The sequence below is a fragment of the Vespa crabro genome, chromosome 19, assembly GCF_910589235.1.
Source record: "Vespa crabro chromosome 19, iyVesCrab1.2, whole genome shotgun sequence".
Classification (NCBI taxonomy): Eukaryota; Metazoa; Arthropoda; class Insecta; order Hymenoptera; family Vespidae; genus Vespa; species Vespa crabro.
Window position 1 is genome coordinate 519,375 of NC_060973.1, and position 11,283 is coordinate 530,657.

At 32.9% G+C, this 11,283-nt stretch overlaps 2 protein-coding genes across 8 annotated transcripts; one reads left to right on the top strand and one right to left on the bottom strand.

Annotated features, from left to right (window-relative positions):
* Positions 1-113: 113 nt before the first annotated feature.
* On the top strand, positions 114-8,824 carry LOC124430780. Of its 6 annotated transcripts, XM_046977802.1 has the most exons (11): positions 124-627; positions 734-1,010; positions 1,093-1,235; positions 1,346-1,369; positions 1,935-5,098; positions 5,173-5,698; positions 5,879-6,082; positions 6,184-6,192; positions 6,387-6,513; positions 6,633-6,704; positions 6,778-8,824. In XM_046977802.1, the coding sequence occupies exons 2-11, from the start codon at positions 923-925 to the stop codon at positions 7,308-7,310; spliced, it is 4,890 nt and encodes a 1,629-aa protein (XP_046833758.1). In that variant the 5' UTR covers positions 124-627; positions 734-922; the 3' UTR covers positions 7,311-8,824. The 6 variants fall into 6 exon arrangements, 5 of the variants coding, with proteins under 5 accessions (XP_046833761.1, XP_046833758.1, XP_046833756.1 ...); XM_046977800.1 differs by having other exon boundaries at positions 124-1,010; XM_046977804.1 differs by lacking the exon at positions 1,346-1,369 and having other exon boundaries at positions 124-1,010.
* Positions 8,543-11,063, bottom strand: LOC124430784 (WD repeat-containing protein 13-like). Of its 2 annotated transcripts, none has more exons than XM_046977816.1 (4): positions 10,476-11,063; positions 9,727-10,375; positions 9,368-9,660; positions 8,543-9,297 (listed from the first exon to the last, which is right to left on the bottom strand). In XM_046977816.1, exons 2-4 carry the CDS (start codon positions 10,252-10,254, stop codon positions 9,051-9,053), a joined length of 1,068 nt encoding a protein of 355 aa, XP_046833772.1. In that variant the 5' UTR covers positions 10,255-10,375; positions 10,476-11,063; the 3' UTR covers positions 8,543-9,050. The 2 variants fall into 2 exon arrangements, with proteins under 2 accessions (XP_046833772.1, XP_046833771.1); XM_046977815.1 differs by having other exon boundaries at positions 9,727-10,394.
* Positions 11,064-11,283: the final 220 nt, after the last annotated feature.

Consider the following 11,283-nt stretch of genomic DNA (forward strand, 5'->3'; position numbering starts at 1 on the left):
GCGTTTTTCAACATCATACAAGAAAAAGAAAAGTGAGTGAAAAAAAAGTCTTTATATCAGCGAAGAAAAGAAGAAGACAAAAAGATTGCTTATATAAATTATCTTGTAGATAAAGAAAGACGTATAGAAAGGAAAAAAGGAGAGATCGTAGAAAGAAATTTGATTTGGAGAAGAAAGAAGGAAGACAGATGGAGAGAGTGTTCATTCGTGTGTATCGCATATATTAAAGTTAAGTGTAATGTTATATGTATGTATCAACGTGTATCATACATACGCAAGTATGGTAGTGTAGTGTCAAGGGTCAGGGAAAGAGATACGAGTAAGAAACAGTATCAAGGGACGACGGACGAGTGAGAGGTAGTGAGTTAGAGATAGAGGGTGAAGGAGAGGAGAGAGAGAGAGAGAGAGAGAGAGAGAGAGGAGAGATAGGGACGGAGAAGGGAGGATGGTGGGGCGGAAATTGGAGTGGGTTTTATAAGTGCGGTGATTTCATACGCCTACCTTTCCAAGTAACCCATTTTATCGCTGTCTCGCTCTTCCATCTCAGTTTTCCGTGACTCTCTCGTTTAGTGGTATCCGCTACGCGGATACATGTCATATCCATGAGCCAAGTTGCCTTCTTGAAAGGTGCATGTCTACATTCCATGTGTCGACACGCTGCATTTCCGCGGCTAAAATCGCAAGCGCATACAACGATAGATCGTACTATACATTAAGGGAGACTCGTTTACAGCGCAGGTACTACCAGCGGATACGACGATTTTAGAATCGGTCGCGAGAAGTAGAGGAAGAAGACGCGATATGTGTGTCATGTAATTGGAACGTAATAGCTTCCAAAAGCTTTTCGATTGAATGGACGTAGAAGTAGAACGTTCAATATGACCTAGGTGACTTAGAACGACTTAAAAAGCCTCGGTGCGCAATGCGACATTTACGTAAAATATATTGGCTATTTTGGGTGGGTCTACCGACTCTCACAGCATATCCCGTGTCAACGCCGTATTTAACAGGTGAAATATTCTAGATTTCGAACCTAGAGACAGATCCGCATAGAAATCTAACGACTTTATACCATTCCTATACCTTTTATAGATTTTCACAACGATCAAGGATCATTACAATGGGAACGTTATTGGATAAGATATACAATTACTCTCTTAAGTTTAACCGTCGCTGCATTTACTCTGGCTGGATGTCTATGCTGCAGGAGACCACGTCGTACTATAGGATTTCAGGTAATGCAACTTTTTCCCTTTCAATACTACAATATCTATGACAAAGTAAAGAAAATCTCTACGATCTATTATAGTCTTAACAAAATGTTTTGAATTTCTTTTTCTTATAGGACAAAGCAGGAAAATGTAAACAGGTAACTTTAAAAATGCAGGTTTCACATATCATAGTTTGTGTATGTCCTCTTTTAGAAGCTATTATTATAGGTACTCCCGTAAACTGCTTCGTTTGGATTCCATTCCTAAGAAATCAGATTAGAATTGAAAAGAGAGTAATATACTATAAAAAAAAAAAAAAAAAAAGACCATATGATTTACGCGTATTTAATAAATGTTTAGGATGGCTAACTATATTTTTGGTAGTACTTTGGAGCGATAAATTATCAAGCTGCATTGATACCTAATATATTTTAACATGACAATCTTGCTGAATTATTTTTATAGGATGCATAAGTAGGAAGATGATATGCTTATAATTGCATTAAAATTCTTTCCCTCCTATTCAAGCATTGTGTATGTTAAATACTAGATTAAATGTAATATAAATTACAGTTCATTAAAAAACATTAAATCAATCATACGCGTAATAATTTACATTGCATATTACCGTGTAAGCACAATGTCTTCTTACATTGTTATTTGACAAAGTTTTTTTTTTTTTTGTATAAAATGTAATAGTGAAGAGTAATATTCTTATTTCAGGAATTCAAGAATGGAAGTAGCACCGGTCCAGAGTTACCGTTTGAACAATCAATAGAAGGTTTAGCCATTGATGTTCCACGAATGATAGCATTAACCGACAGAGTACAATTTGAACCTCTACCCGTAGATCGAATTATATCAGGACCAAAGGTTCCTTCTCCAACAAAACCATCTTCCATTTCACATTTGTCTTTTACGGGAGAATACAATGAAGATAATGCTACATTACAAGAGCCTTGTAGAGATTGGTTTGAAGCGGAGGACCTTTATGTACCTAGGGAAAAATTAAAATATTTGAGAGAACTAGGACGTGGCTGGTTTGGCAAAGTTGTGGAAGGCCGAGCAGATTTAGATAAATCAAAAGGAGCTCTAAAAAGTGGAGGAGTTGTTGTAAGAATTCTGGCAGAAGAAGCTACAATGAAAGAGAAAGCTTGGTTCCTAGGAGAGGCTACACCGTATCTTAAATTACACCATCAAAATGTTTTAGCATTACTTGGCTTTTGTTTAGAAACTGATCCATACTTGTTACTCTTTGAATCTTGTCCTGCTGGTGATCTTAAAGGCTTTTTATTATCGAATCATGATAAAAAGTCTCAAGAGGCACTAATAAAAGAAAATATTCCTACTAGAATGGCACTGGAAATAGCTGCTGGCTTACAACATATGCATAATCATGGTTTTGCACATACTGACTTGTCTGCAAGAAATTGTTTGGTTGCTTCTGATTTATCTGCAAAATTAGGAGATTATGGGACTGGCGTTGAAAAATATCCTGAAGATTATTACATAGTTGGAGATCGTGCTTTGCCCATTAGATGGTCTGCACCTGAAAGTTTAGACTGTACAGATACTACTATCGAAACTCGACAAATTACATTGCAAGCGAATATATGGAGTTACGCTGTCCTGTTATGGGAAATTATTAATTGGGGTAATAGGCCTTATGATAATATGTGTGACGAGGAAGTTATACAGATGCTTTTATCTCTTAAAACTGATTTTTCACTAAATAATGTACAGCCATTGCATAACTGTCCTGAAAATAGTCCCTCCAATATATTACACGTAATACGCACGTGTCTGAATACAGATGCTAAAAAGAGGCCTTCTTTACGTGACATAAGACAAAGCTTACTTACTGAACATATAGAAGATTTTGAGCAATGGGAAAATTTACAAACGAATACAACAATCAATCATACACGTAGTGCCAGTTTACAAAATCTTCGTGGCAGTATTGATTCTGATCATTGGACAAGCATGATGGAGGAGAAACCATTAGAAACATTACAATCTTCTTTTCGACTTGGACCAGATGAACCAGTTAAAAGTGTCATTGATATGGAAAGTTTATTTAATACAGCACAAGAATCAGGATCTGAAACTGAAGAAGAAAGTTGGAAGGGAAGAATCGAACGAGGAGTTTATACGGAAAAAGTAAAACAAAAATCTAAATCTGTAACTGATCTTATGGTACTTGTACATATTGATCCTGAATCAGATGGAGAATTTTCTATGGGCACACAGATGACAGAGAAAACTCTTAAGAAAAGATTATCCACCACTGGCAGCGACAGTGATATAACGCGTACCATGATTGTGGATGAATTTGACGAAGTATTAAGAAAATTACGAAATCCTATACAAAGTGATGTTTCTAATAAAACTAAATCAATGAACAATTCAGAAAAACCAAAACTTTTGACGTTAACTATGGATCAGGAACAAACACCAATCTTAAGGTTGTCTCTGGATTCTAAAGAAGGTTCTGTCCTTAATAAAAATTCTTCCGTTTTAAATGCAAGTCCAGATAATGTACGTAGCGAGGAACATATATTAAGACTATTATCGAAAGGTGATCCAGATCTTCCCCTTCTTCGTTATGTTCCTGATAGCAAGTTTTCTTGTGAAATTTTGGAGAGTACCAATGAAACTCAATCTGATAACACTTCCATTAATATGAATCTTGAAAATAATGAATCTTGCTTTTCTAACAATTTCTCGTTTCAAAACCTTGATACTAATCAGAATAACTTGGTAGATGTTCTTCTTTGGAATCATGCACTTGACTCTGCTTTGGAACATAAGATACCAGGATTTTCAGATGAAGCTGAATTTAAAGAATTTATAGAACCTTCTATAAATCAAGAGAATAATACTACTTTGGAACTTTCTACGTCTGCCAATGTTACAGATAATAGTGAACAATTTGATAAAGAAACTTCTGTCTACAGTCTTAATGATTTCTCAAATACTGAGGATATAGGAATCGTTCGAAAAGTTTTGATAAACGAATATGAAGAAAGAAAACATTTATCTACTCCTGACGATGAGCAAAGTTCAGATTCTGGCTTTAGAGACAAAGAATCCTGTGAAGAAGAAGAAAGTATGTGTCCACCTTGTGATCAAACGAGCTCTCGTGACACGTCTGTTATACATGTGCCTACGTGCACCGAAGATGAACAGTTGCAGGTTTTATTAGAACTTGATACTATTTTAGATGCTGAATATTACTCGATACTTCCTGAATCTGATAACTCTCTAGTGACGAATAATACAAATGGTAAAGCAGAATATGACAATCCAAATATACAAGATATCAAGGTTCAAAATACCAGCAGTATTTTATCAAACGAAATTACTACAAATACATGTCTAGAACAAGATGAAGAAGTTGAGGGTCAATATTTAAATAAGAATGATCGAATGGAAGATGAAAATATAAAACTGACAAGTAATATGCAAAATGGAGATTTTGTGGCGTCATCTAGTAATTACTGTGATGATACTAATACTTATATAACAGAAAATTCCAAAGAGAGCAAGATTTCTTCCTTCGATGGAAAAATAACGCATGCAGATACAGAAAATTATATGCAAGATGATAATGGGCATGAAAATGAAGAGGAAGATAGTTCTACAATGAGCTTATGCAGTGATAACTCTTATGTATCTTTTGGTATGGAGGAAGAATTTGTTACAGCTATTAGAAACGAGCTTAGAGAAAAACTTCCACGTGCACAGATGCCCGTCGTGGAACCGTCCGAACCTCGCGATGAAGAGATCTCCCCTATATCTAGCGATATTGAGAACAAACGTTGGGACGACGATGAGAATGAAGAATCACCAGATCGAAACACTAGTAGTGTAGATATTTCTATCAGGTAAATAGAATATATTTATATTGATTATTATTAATAAATATAAGATTTATACGTTTACAATATATTCTATGTAGGTATAATCTTTATGGAACACCACTCAGTCCCATTTTAGAAGAACGAGAAAGCACTGTTACTTCTGAGTCTTTGCTATCAAATTCTAGAGACGCATCCATTGTATCTAAAGAATCAGTACCATCTGAAGATGTATTATTAGTCGATACTAGAACAAATAAAATGATATTATTGGAGGGATCAAGAGAAAGGCAACTGCAAGATGACGATCGGGATACAACAAATGGAGATATTTCTGAAGAAGAAAATGTTGAATATAGTTCATCATCGATATACACATCAGAGGACAAACCTCATGGTATGATCGCTACTGGAGGAGCACCGTTACCAAGTCCTGAAGAAGAAACGAAATGGCAACAATTACCTTCCTCTTTTCCATTACCTTTACCATTACCTTTACAAGATGATTTAATGTCTACAAGTTTTGCTACAGAACGTGATTGGGATAGTCAAGACGACGATGAAGTAGGAGATGAAGAGGGGGAAGATGAAGATAACAGTTCTAGTTCGGGTGAATTTGTTTGGAAAGTTTGTACCTTTTTTCCAATATATGTGTGTGTATATATATATATATATATATATATATATATATACATATATATATATATATATGTATATATGTATATATGTATATATATCTTAATGTAAAAATTATATAGTCTAGTTAAGAACGTATAACTTACGTCAATACGATTTGAATTGTTATAGCGATACAGTGAGCCTCATGCGGAACAAATACAAATCAAAAGTACTTTGAGCAATGACAAAGTAGAAGTAGAACAGGCTGACTTAAGAGAAGAAGTTGACGCAGAAGATGAAGAAGAAGAAGAATTCACACCATCGGCTTGGAATGCAACATTAGCACCACATAGGTCTGCGTTAAGGTCTCCAGATAAAACATTAAAGAGCGGAGTAAGTTTCACACATTGTCAAAATTAATTGCGTAAATAAACGCTAGTCATAGATATTATTTTACACGAAATATTATTCTTCTTTCTTACATCTGCTGCTAGGACGAATTGGTAGGTGTGTCAATCATTTAAACACAGAACAAAGCATGTCTTTTAATCTCCTTCTCGTGACCCTTTCTCTTGCAGATTTAATTTGAGGTATTTAGCGCATATACTTATTTGCTACACATGCTAGACTTATACTAAATGTAGATGTAATTTAATAACTTTTTTCTACAACTTTACCAATAATATAAATTATTTAGGATCAAAAGAAGAGTGTATGGTTCAAGAAGCAACGCTATCATTGTGTGTATGAGTATCCAAAAGAAACATTAGCTAATGACATCCAAGGTCAAGCTACCACTACATGGGAACCAACTTCGTATACAGGTAAATTTTTTTTTTTTTTTTTTATTTTATATTACAAGATAAAATCAATGTAAATAAAATTTAAGATTAAGATATATAAATATTTTCCAATCCATCGAAACAATGTAATTATTGTACAGATTGGGAGGAACTAATGAATGAGCCAAGATTAGATATGTATCCCTTGGATTACGAGGATATAAATCGAGCTGGTATGCATGAAATGAATTATTACATTGGTTGTGTAGAAAAATTTTATGGATTTATAAATTTCTCCCTTTATAGGAAATGAAGAATTTTATGTGAGTAGTTCAAATCGTCCGTTTCAATTTCCAACCAGCGACAGTAAATATGTTAGTCAATTCTTTCCTGGCGCTTGTTCCGCATCAGTAAATGAAGAAGAACAAGACGAAGTAGACTGCAATCAGGAAGAAGAAAGTACTAATGGCCAGACAAATGAGCATGAACATATTAAACAATATCAACTAGGAGAATTAAGGCATACCAGAGACCGCCTAAAATTAAATTTATTAGCAGGAAATAATGCAGTAGATACGACTTTTGTTCCTCTAAAACAAGTATATGAAGATAAGGAAGATCTATTAAGAACTGAAAAAGAGCATACGTTAGATTTGCTGGAAAATATGAAAGTAACGGAAGACCAATGTAATTTGTCAAATTTGGTAGATGACAATACTTCGCCAAAGGTGCCTCAGGAGGATTTTCAATGTGAGATAGATAATGATCCAATTTCGCCAAAAATTTATCAAAATGACAATGAAAAGAAAATTGAGTCTGCTAATAATGTAGCGTTCTAACGCTTGACTGAAGCAATTTATAGTGCACAATGATATTTTGAGGAAATCAGTTTAATTGAAGTCCGTCCGAAACAATTCATTGTGGAAGTGCAGTGGTGCAATTGGTGCCGACGAGATTGATATTGTCGCAATATCGATATTTTATGACTGTATATATAAAAATTAGTATTAAAATGTAAATGTAACAAAAGCAATGTACAGTATACACCGATGGGCTTTTGGATTGATTCGGATATAGGATACTTGAGAAAAAAAAGAAAGAAACGAAATGTAGTTGCAGGTAATCGATACTGTGACTATAAACTCTGCCAAATGATACAGTAAAATTCCAAAGTACTGTAACATTTGACCAGTGGACAGCTCTTTAGCCTTTCATTCATCGAGCAATTTTGTGCCTATTTTATAAGTATCATTTCTATTTGTTTCAGTCTTGACATTACAGGCTTTAAATTTCAATAGGAAAAATTATAATATTATCGAGTAACAATGATAGTCAAAAAAGGGCTATTCAGTGCTTATGTACAGTATACATAAATCATTTGCATACTTAAGCGAGTGTTATATAATGGAATTAACATTTAAATTCAAGATTTTGTGCAATAATGATCATGTGTAGTTAAAAAATTGCTGAACATAGTTTGTTATTAGAAAGAAATATAAAATTTTGTTAGAATTTATCAACATATGTAGTTGCATGATTGCATACATATAATGTACAAAGAGAAAATGTGTTATAATATGTTTATAAGGTGCTGTAGCATAATATCAAATGTGTTGCGCGAATTAATATTACTGGCTTTATATCCACAGTATTTCATATCAGCGACAGATTTGTTTATGTTATGACAGAATTATCATAAGTAACTTTGTAATACATGTAAATATTTATATATTTAGATGATAGTCTAATAGTTGATTAATTGATGTGATATAAATCTTGTGTTGTCAATATTTTGCTAATACATGATTTAATATCAATCATCTTTAAATAATATAAATGATAAAAATTATGTTTGAACGTACAATTAATCAACTAATGGACGATAGTCTTTACCAACAATAGCAGCCTAATGAAAATTTCACTACACTTTACCCAGTCAATCACAATCAATGCTCATTTATCTATTTATCGCCACTCTTATGTTTTTCTTGATATTATTATTTTTAGGGTAAAGTATTTCTTTTAACCATCACAGCATTGCAAAAAGAATTATACCATGACTTAACGCTTATTTTTAGCAACGGCAAAATATTATTATATTTGACAAATCAGTTTATACAAAACCACGTGATAGTGTTAATCTCTATGTATTATTAATAGATCTGTGATGAGAACGAGATATATAGTTGTATTTCGATCAATTTTGTAACGAATCTCAGAAAAGTATTGCATAAAGTGTAAATTAATAGTAAACTATTTTAGGTGAAAAACATTTTGAAGGATCCTGTCATCCTTGCTTATTTTCTTTTGTATATAATTACAATGTTTAAAAATAAATTATCTACTACTCTAAGTTTTTCACTGTTTGAGTTAGTTGTACTTTTAATCAAATACTGTACATATTTTGAGACATATATATATATATATACATATATCCGTAGTACTATATATATATATATATATACATACAATTATTAATACTTATTTAGCAAGCAATAAATTGCTCTTTCTCCCATCAGTTTTATATTGCAATGTATTAATAATTAAACAGAAATCAAAATTAATTAAGTGAATAATGACTACAAATGGCGTTGGTGATTGCGCCATAAAATAACAAGTCCTTGATGATCTCCAGAAGCGAGAAATGATTCGTCATAATTAAACGAAAGAGCAAGTACAGGTCTTGCATGACCATGAAGTAGATTTACTCTTGCAGCTTTACCATCTTTGGAAGAATCAAAAAGATGAATTGCACCATCTTCTGAACCAGTTGCTATTAAACAAGCTCCCATTTGGGGACAAAATGTAGATCTTATACAATGAAGTCTGCAATAATTAATATGGAATAATTAATATTGTAATATTGACAAAAGAAAAAATTACTTGAGTAGAATACCTGTGTTTAATAGGATACTTTTTCAATAATTTCAGAGAACCCTGATTATCAGCAACGCGATACAATAATACTGCATTGCAAGCGGTACTTGCTAAAAAGACTGGCCATGGTATTTCTTTCGAATGCCAAGAACGCCAAGAGAGACTGGTTACCATGCTATTTAATTTCTGAACTCTTTGCAATTTTGAAAGCCTTCCTGTCCTAGCCTCTAATTGTAATGAAGTAATAGTACCTCTATCGCTTCCTGCCCATATCAATGAGCCACCACTTTCTTCACAAGTTAATGATAAAATCTTAAATAAAAATAATTAATATGTTAACGTTCTAATAATCAAAAATAAAAGATTATAATAATATACCTTCTCCCCAAGTTTGCATGAACCACCACGTGTATAGATTCCTGTTGATACATTTAAAATTTGTATCAACCCGTGTGAATTACCAGTAACTACTAAATTATTATTAGCTGGTATAAATGCACAACAAAAAATTTCGGCGTTTTGTGGATCTTTAACCACTCGTAAACACTTAGGTTCTGCATGTACTTTCCAAAGACGAATAGTAGCATCCAGAGAGGATGATACTATCAGATCATTGCTGATACTCCAATCAAAAGCTGTAACTCCTTTCTGATGACCTTCAAGCACAGCAAATACTTGTGGTGGTGTGTTAACAACTTCGCATATCGATAGAGTTCCATCTAAAGATGCACATCCTAATTTGGATCTATCATTATTGGCAAATTTAAGCATTATTACAGCTGCAGTATGTTGATCGAAAGCATGATGAACTCCAGCAAAAGCAAAATTCTCTGCTGTTGATTTCTTTTGAACAAAATGAGATTTTGGTACATTCTCTGAAGTTTCTTCTTGTAAAGAATTGTTCATAATGTTATTTTGATCAATATTCTCTCCATATCGTTTATATAATAAATCTGAACGTAACTTCAAGTACTGTGTACGAATATCGTCCTCTTTAAATGGTTTTTCTCTCAATAATTGATTTCGTCTACGAATATAAAGCATGCCTATAATTGTGAAAAAAAAAAATAACATTATGATGTATACAATTAAATAATTTATTCAAAGCACTTAGGAATATTACCTACCTAATGTAGGCAATTTATTTGCACGTTGTGCATTGTATTTGGCATCTAGGGCAAACACTTGTTGATACCACGTACTAGACATTTTGTTTGTTGAAATAGAATGTTTATAAACTGTTTGTATTTCGGCGCATATTACTGACGAAGAAGACTGAAGAATAATGACGCTCCTCAAGGATGTTTAATTACGCACTTACTTAGCCAGAAACCTCGCCATTGAGGTTATATATTATATCATTGATATTGTATTTGTATTCGATTTTCTTACAATTATAATTAAAACACAAACATTTATAAAAGGCCATAAAAACGGCTATGGAAAGCAATCTTTCCAAGAATTTTAATTAAAAACAGTATAAAAGTTTTTCGAATATAATAGTATCTTTTAACAAATTAGAATGACATTTATCATTCGTTTTCGACCATCTTCAATTACGTTTACCAACTCAATTGACAACGGTACTGTCGTCTGTAATTATTATGCAATTTTTAAAAGTGATTAAAAAGCCATGTATAAAATTCGTAATAAAAACATTTTGATCCTCTATAGAACGATCCCGTTTGTTTCTATAATCGGATAGAATTAGGGAAAAAAAAAACAAAACAAAAAAAAACAAAACAAACAAAAAGAAAAACAAAACAAAAAAGAAAAGAATGGAATTGGTTTTAAAAAATGTTAACGTCTGTTGGGGATCTTATAAAAAAAACAAACGTTAGAGACAGTATTGCAACAGTCCGTTATAGCTTTTATTCTCGACTGCTGCGAAACATGGTCATTTATATATCCTTTTAATTGCATGATCGAATAATA

What these genes read in the sequence shown, in the direction of transcription:
- LOC124430784 (XM_046977815.1), bottom strand. Translation starts at nt 10,557, where the DNA reads ATGTCTAGTACGTGGTATCAACAAGTGTTTGCCCTAGATGCCAAATAC. An exon ending in AAATAAATTGCCTACATTAG is followed by an intron (nt 10,395 to 10,475) that starts GTAGGTAATATT and finishes TCACAATTATAG; the next exon opens with GCATGCTTTATATTCGTAGA. An exon ending in AAGTATCCTATTAAACACAG is followed by an intron (nt 9,298 to 9,367) that starts GTATTCTACTCA and finishes TAATTATTGCAG; the next exon opens with ACTTCATTGTATAAGATCTA.
- LOC124430780 (XM_046977800.1), top strand. Translation starts at nt 923, where the DNA reads ATGCGACATTTACGTAAAATATATTGGCTATTTTGGGTGGGTCTACCG. An exon ending in GTCAACGCCGTATTTAACAG is followed by an intron (nt 1,011 to 1,092) that starts GTGAAATATTCT and finishes TACCTTTTATAG; the next exon opens with ATTTTCACAACGATCAAGGA. An exon ending in CGAGGATATAAATCGAGCTG is followed by an intron (nt 6,705 to 6,777) that starts GTATGCATGAAA and finishes CTCCCTTTATAG; the next exon opens with GAAATGAAGAATTTTATGTG.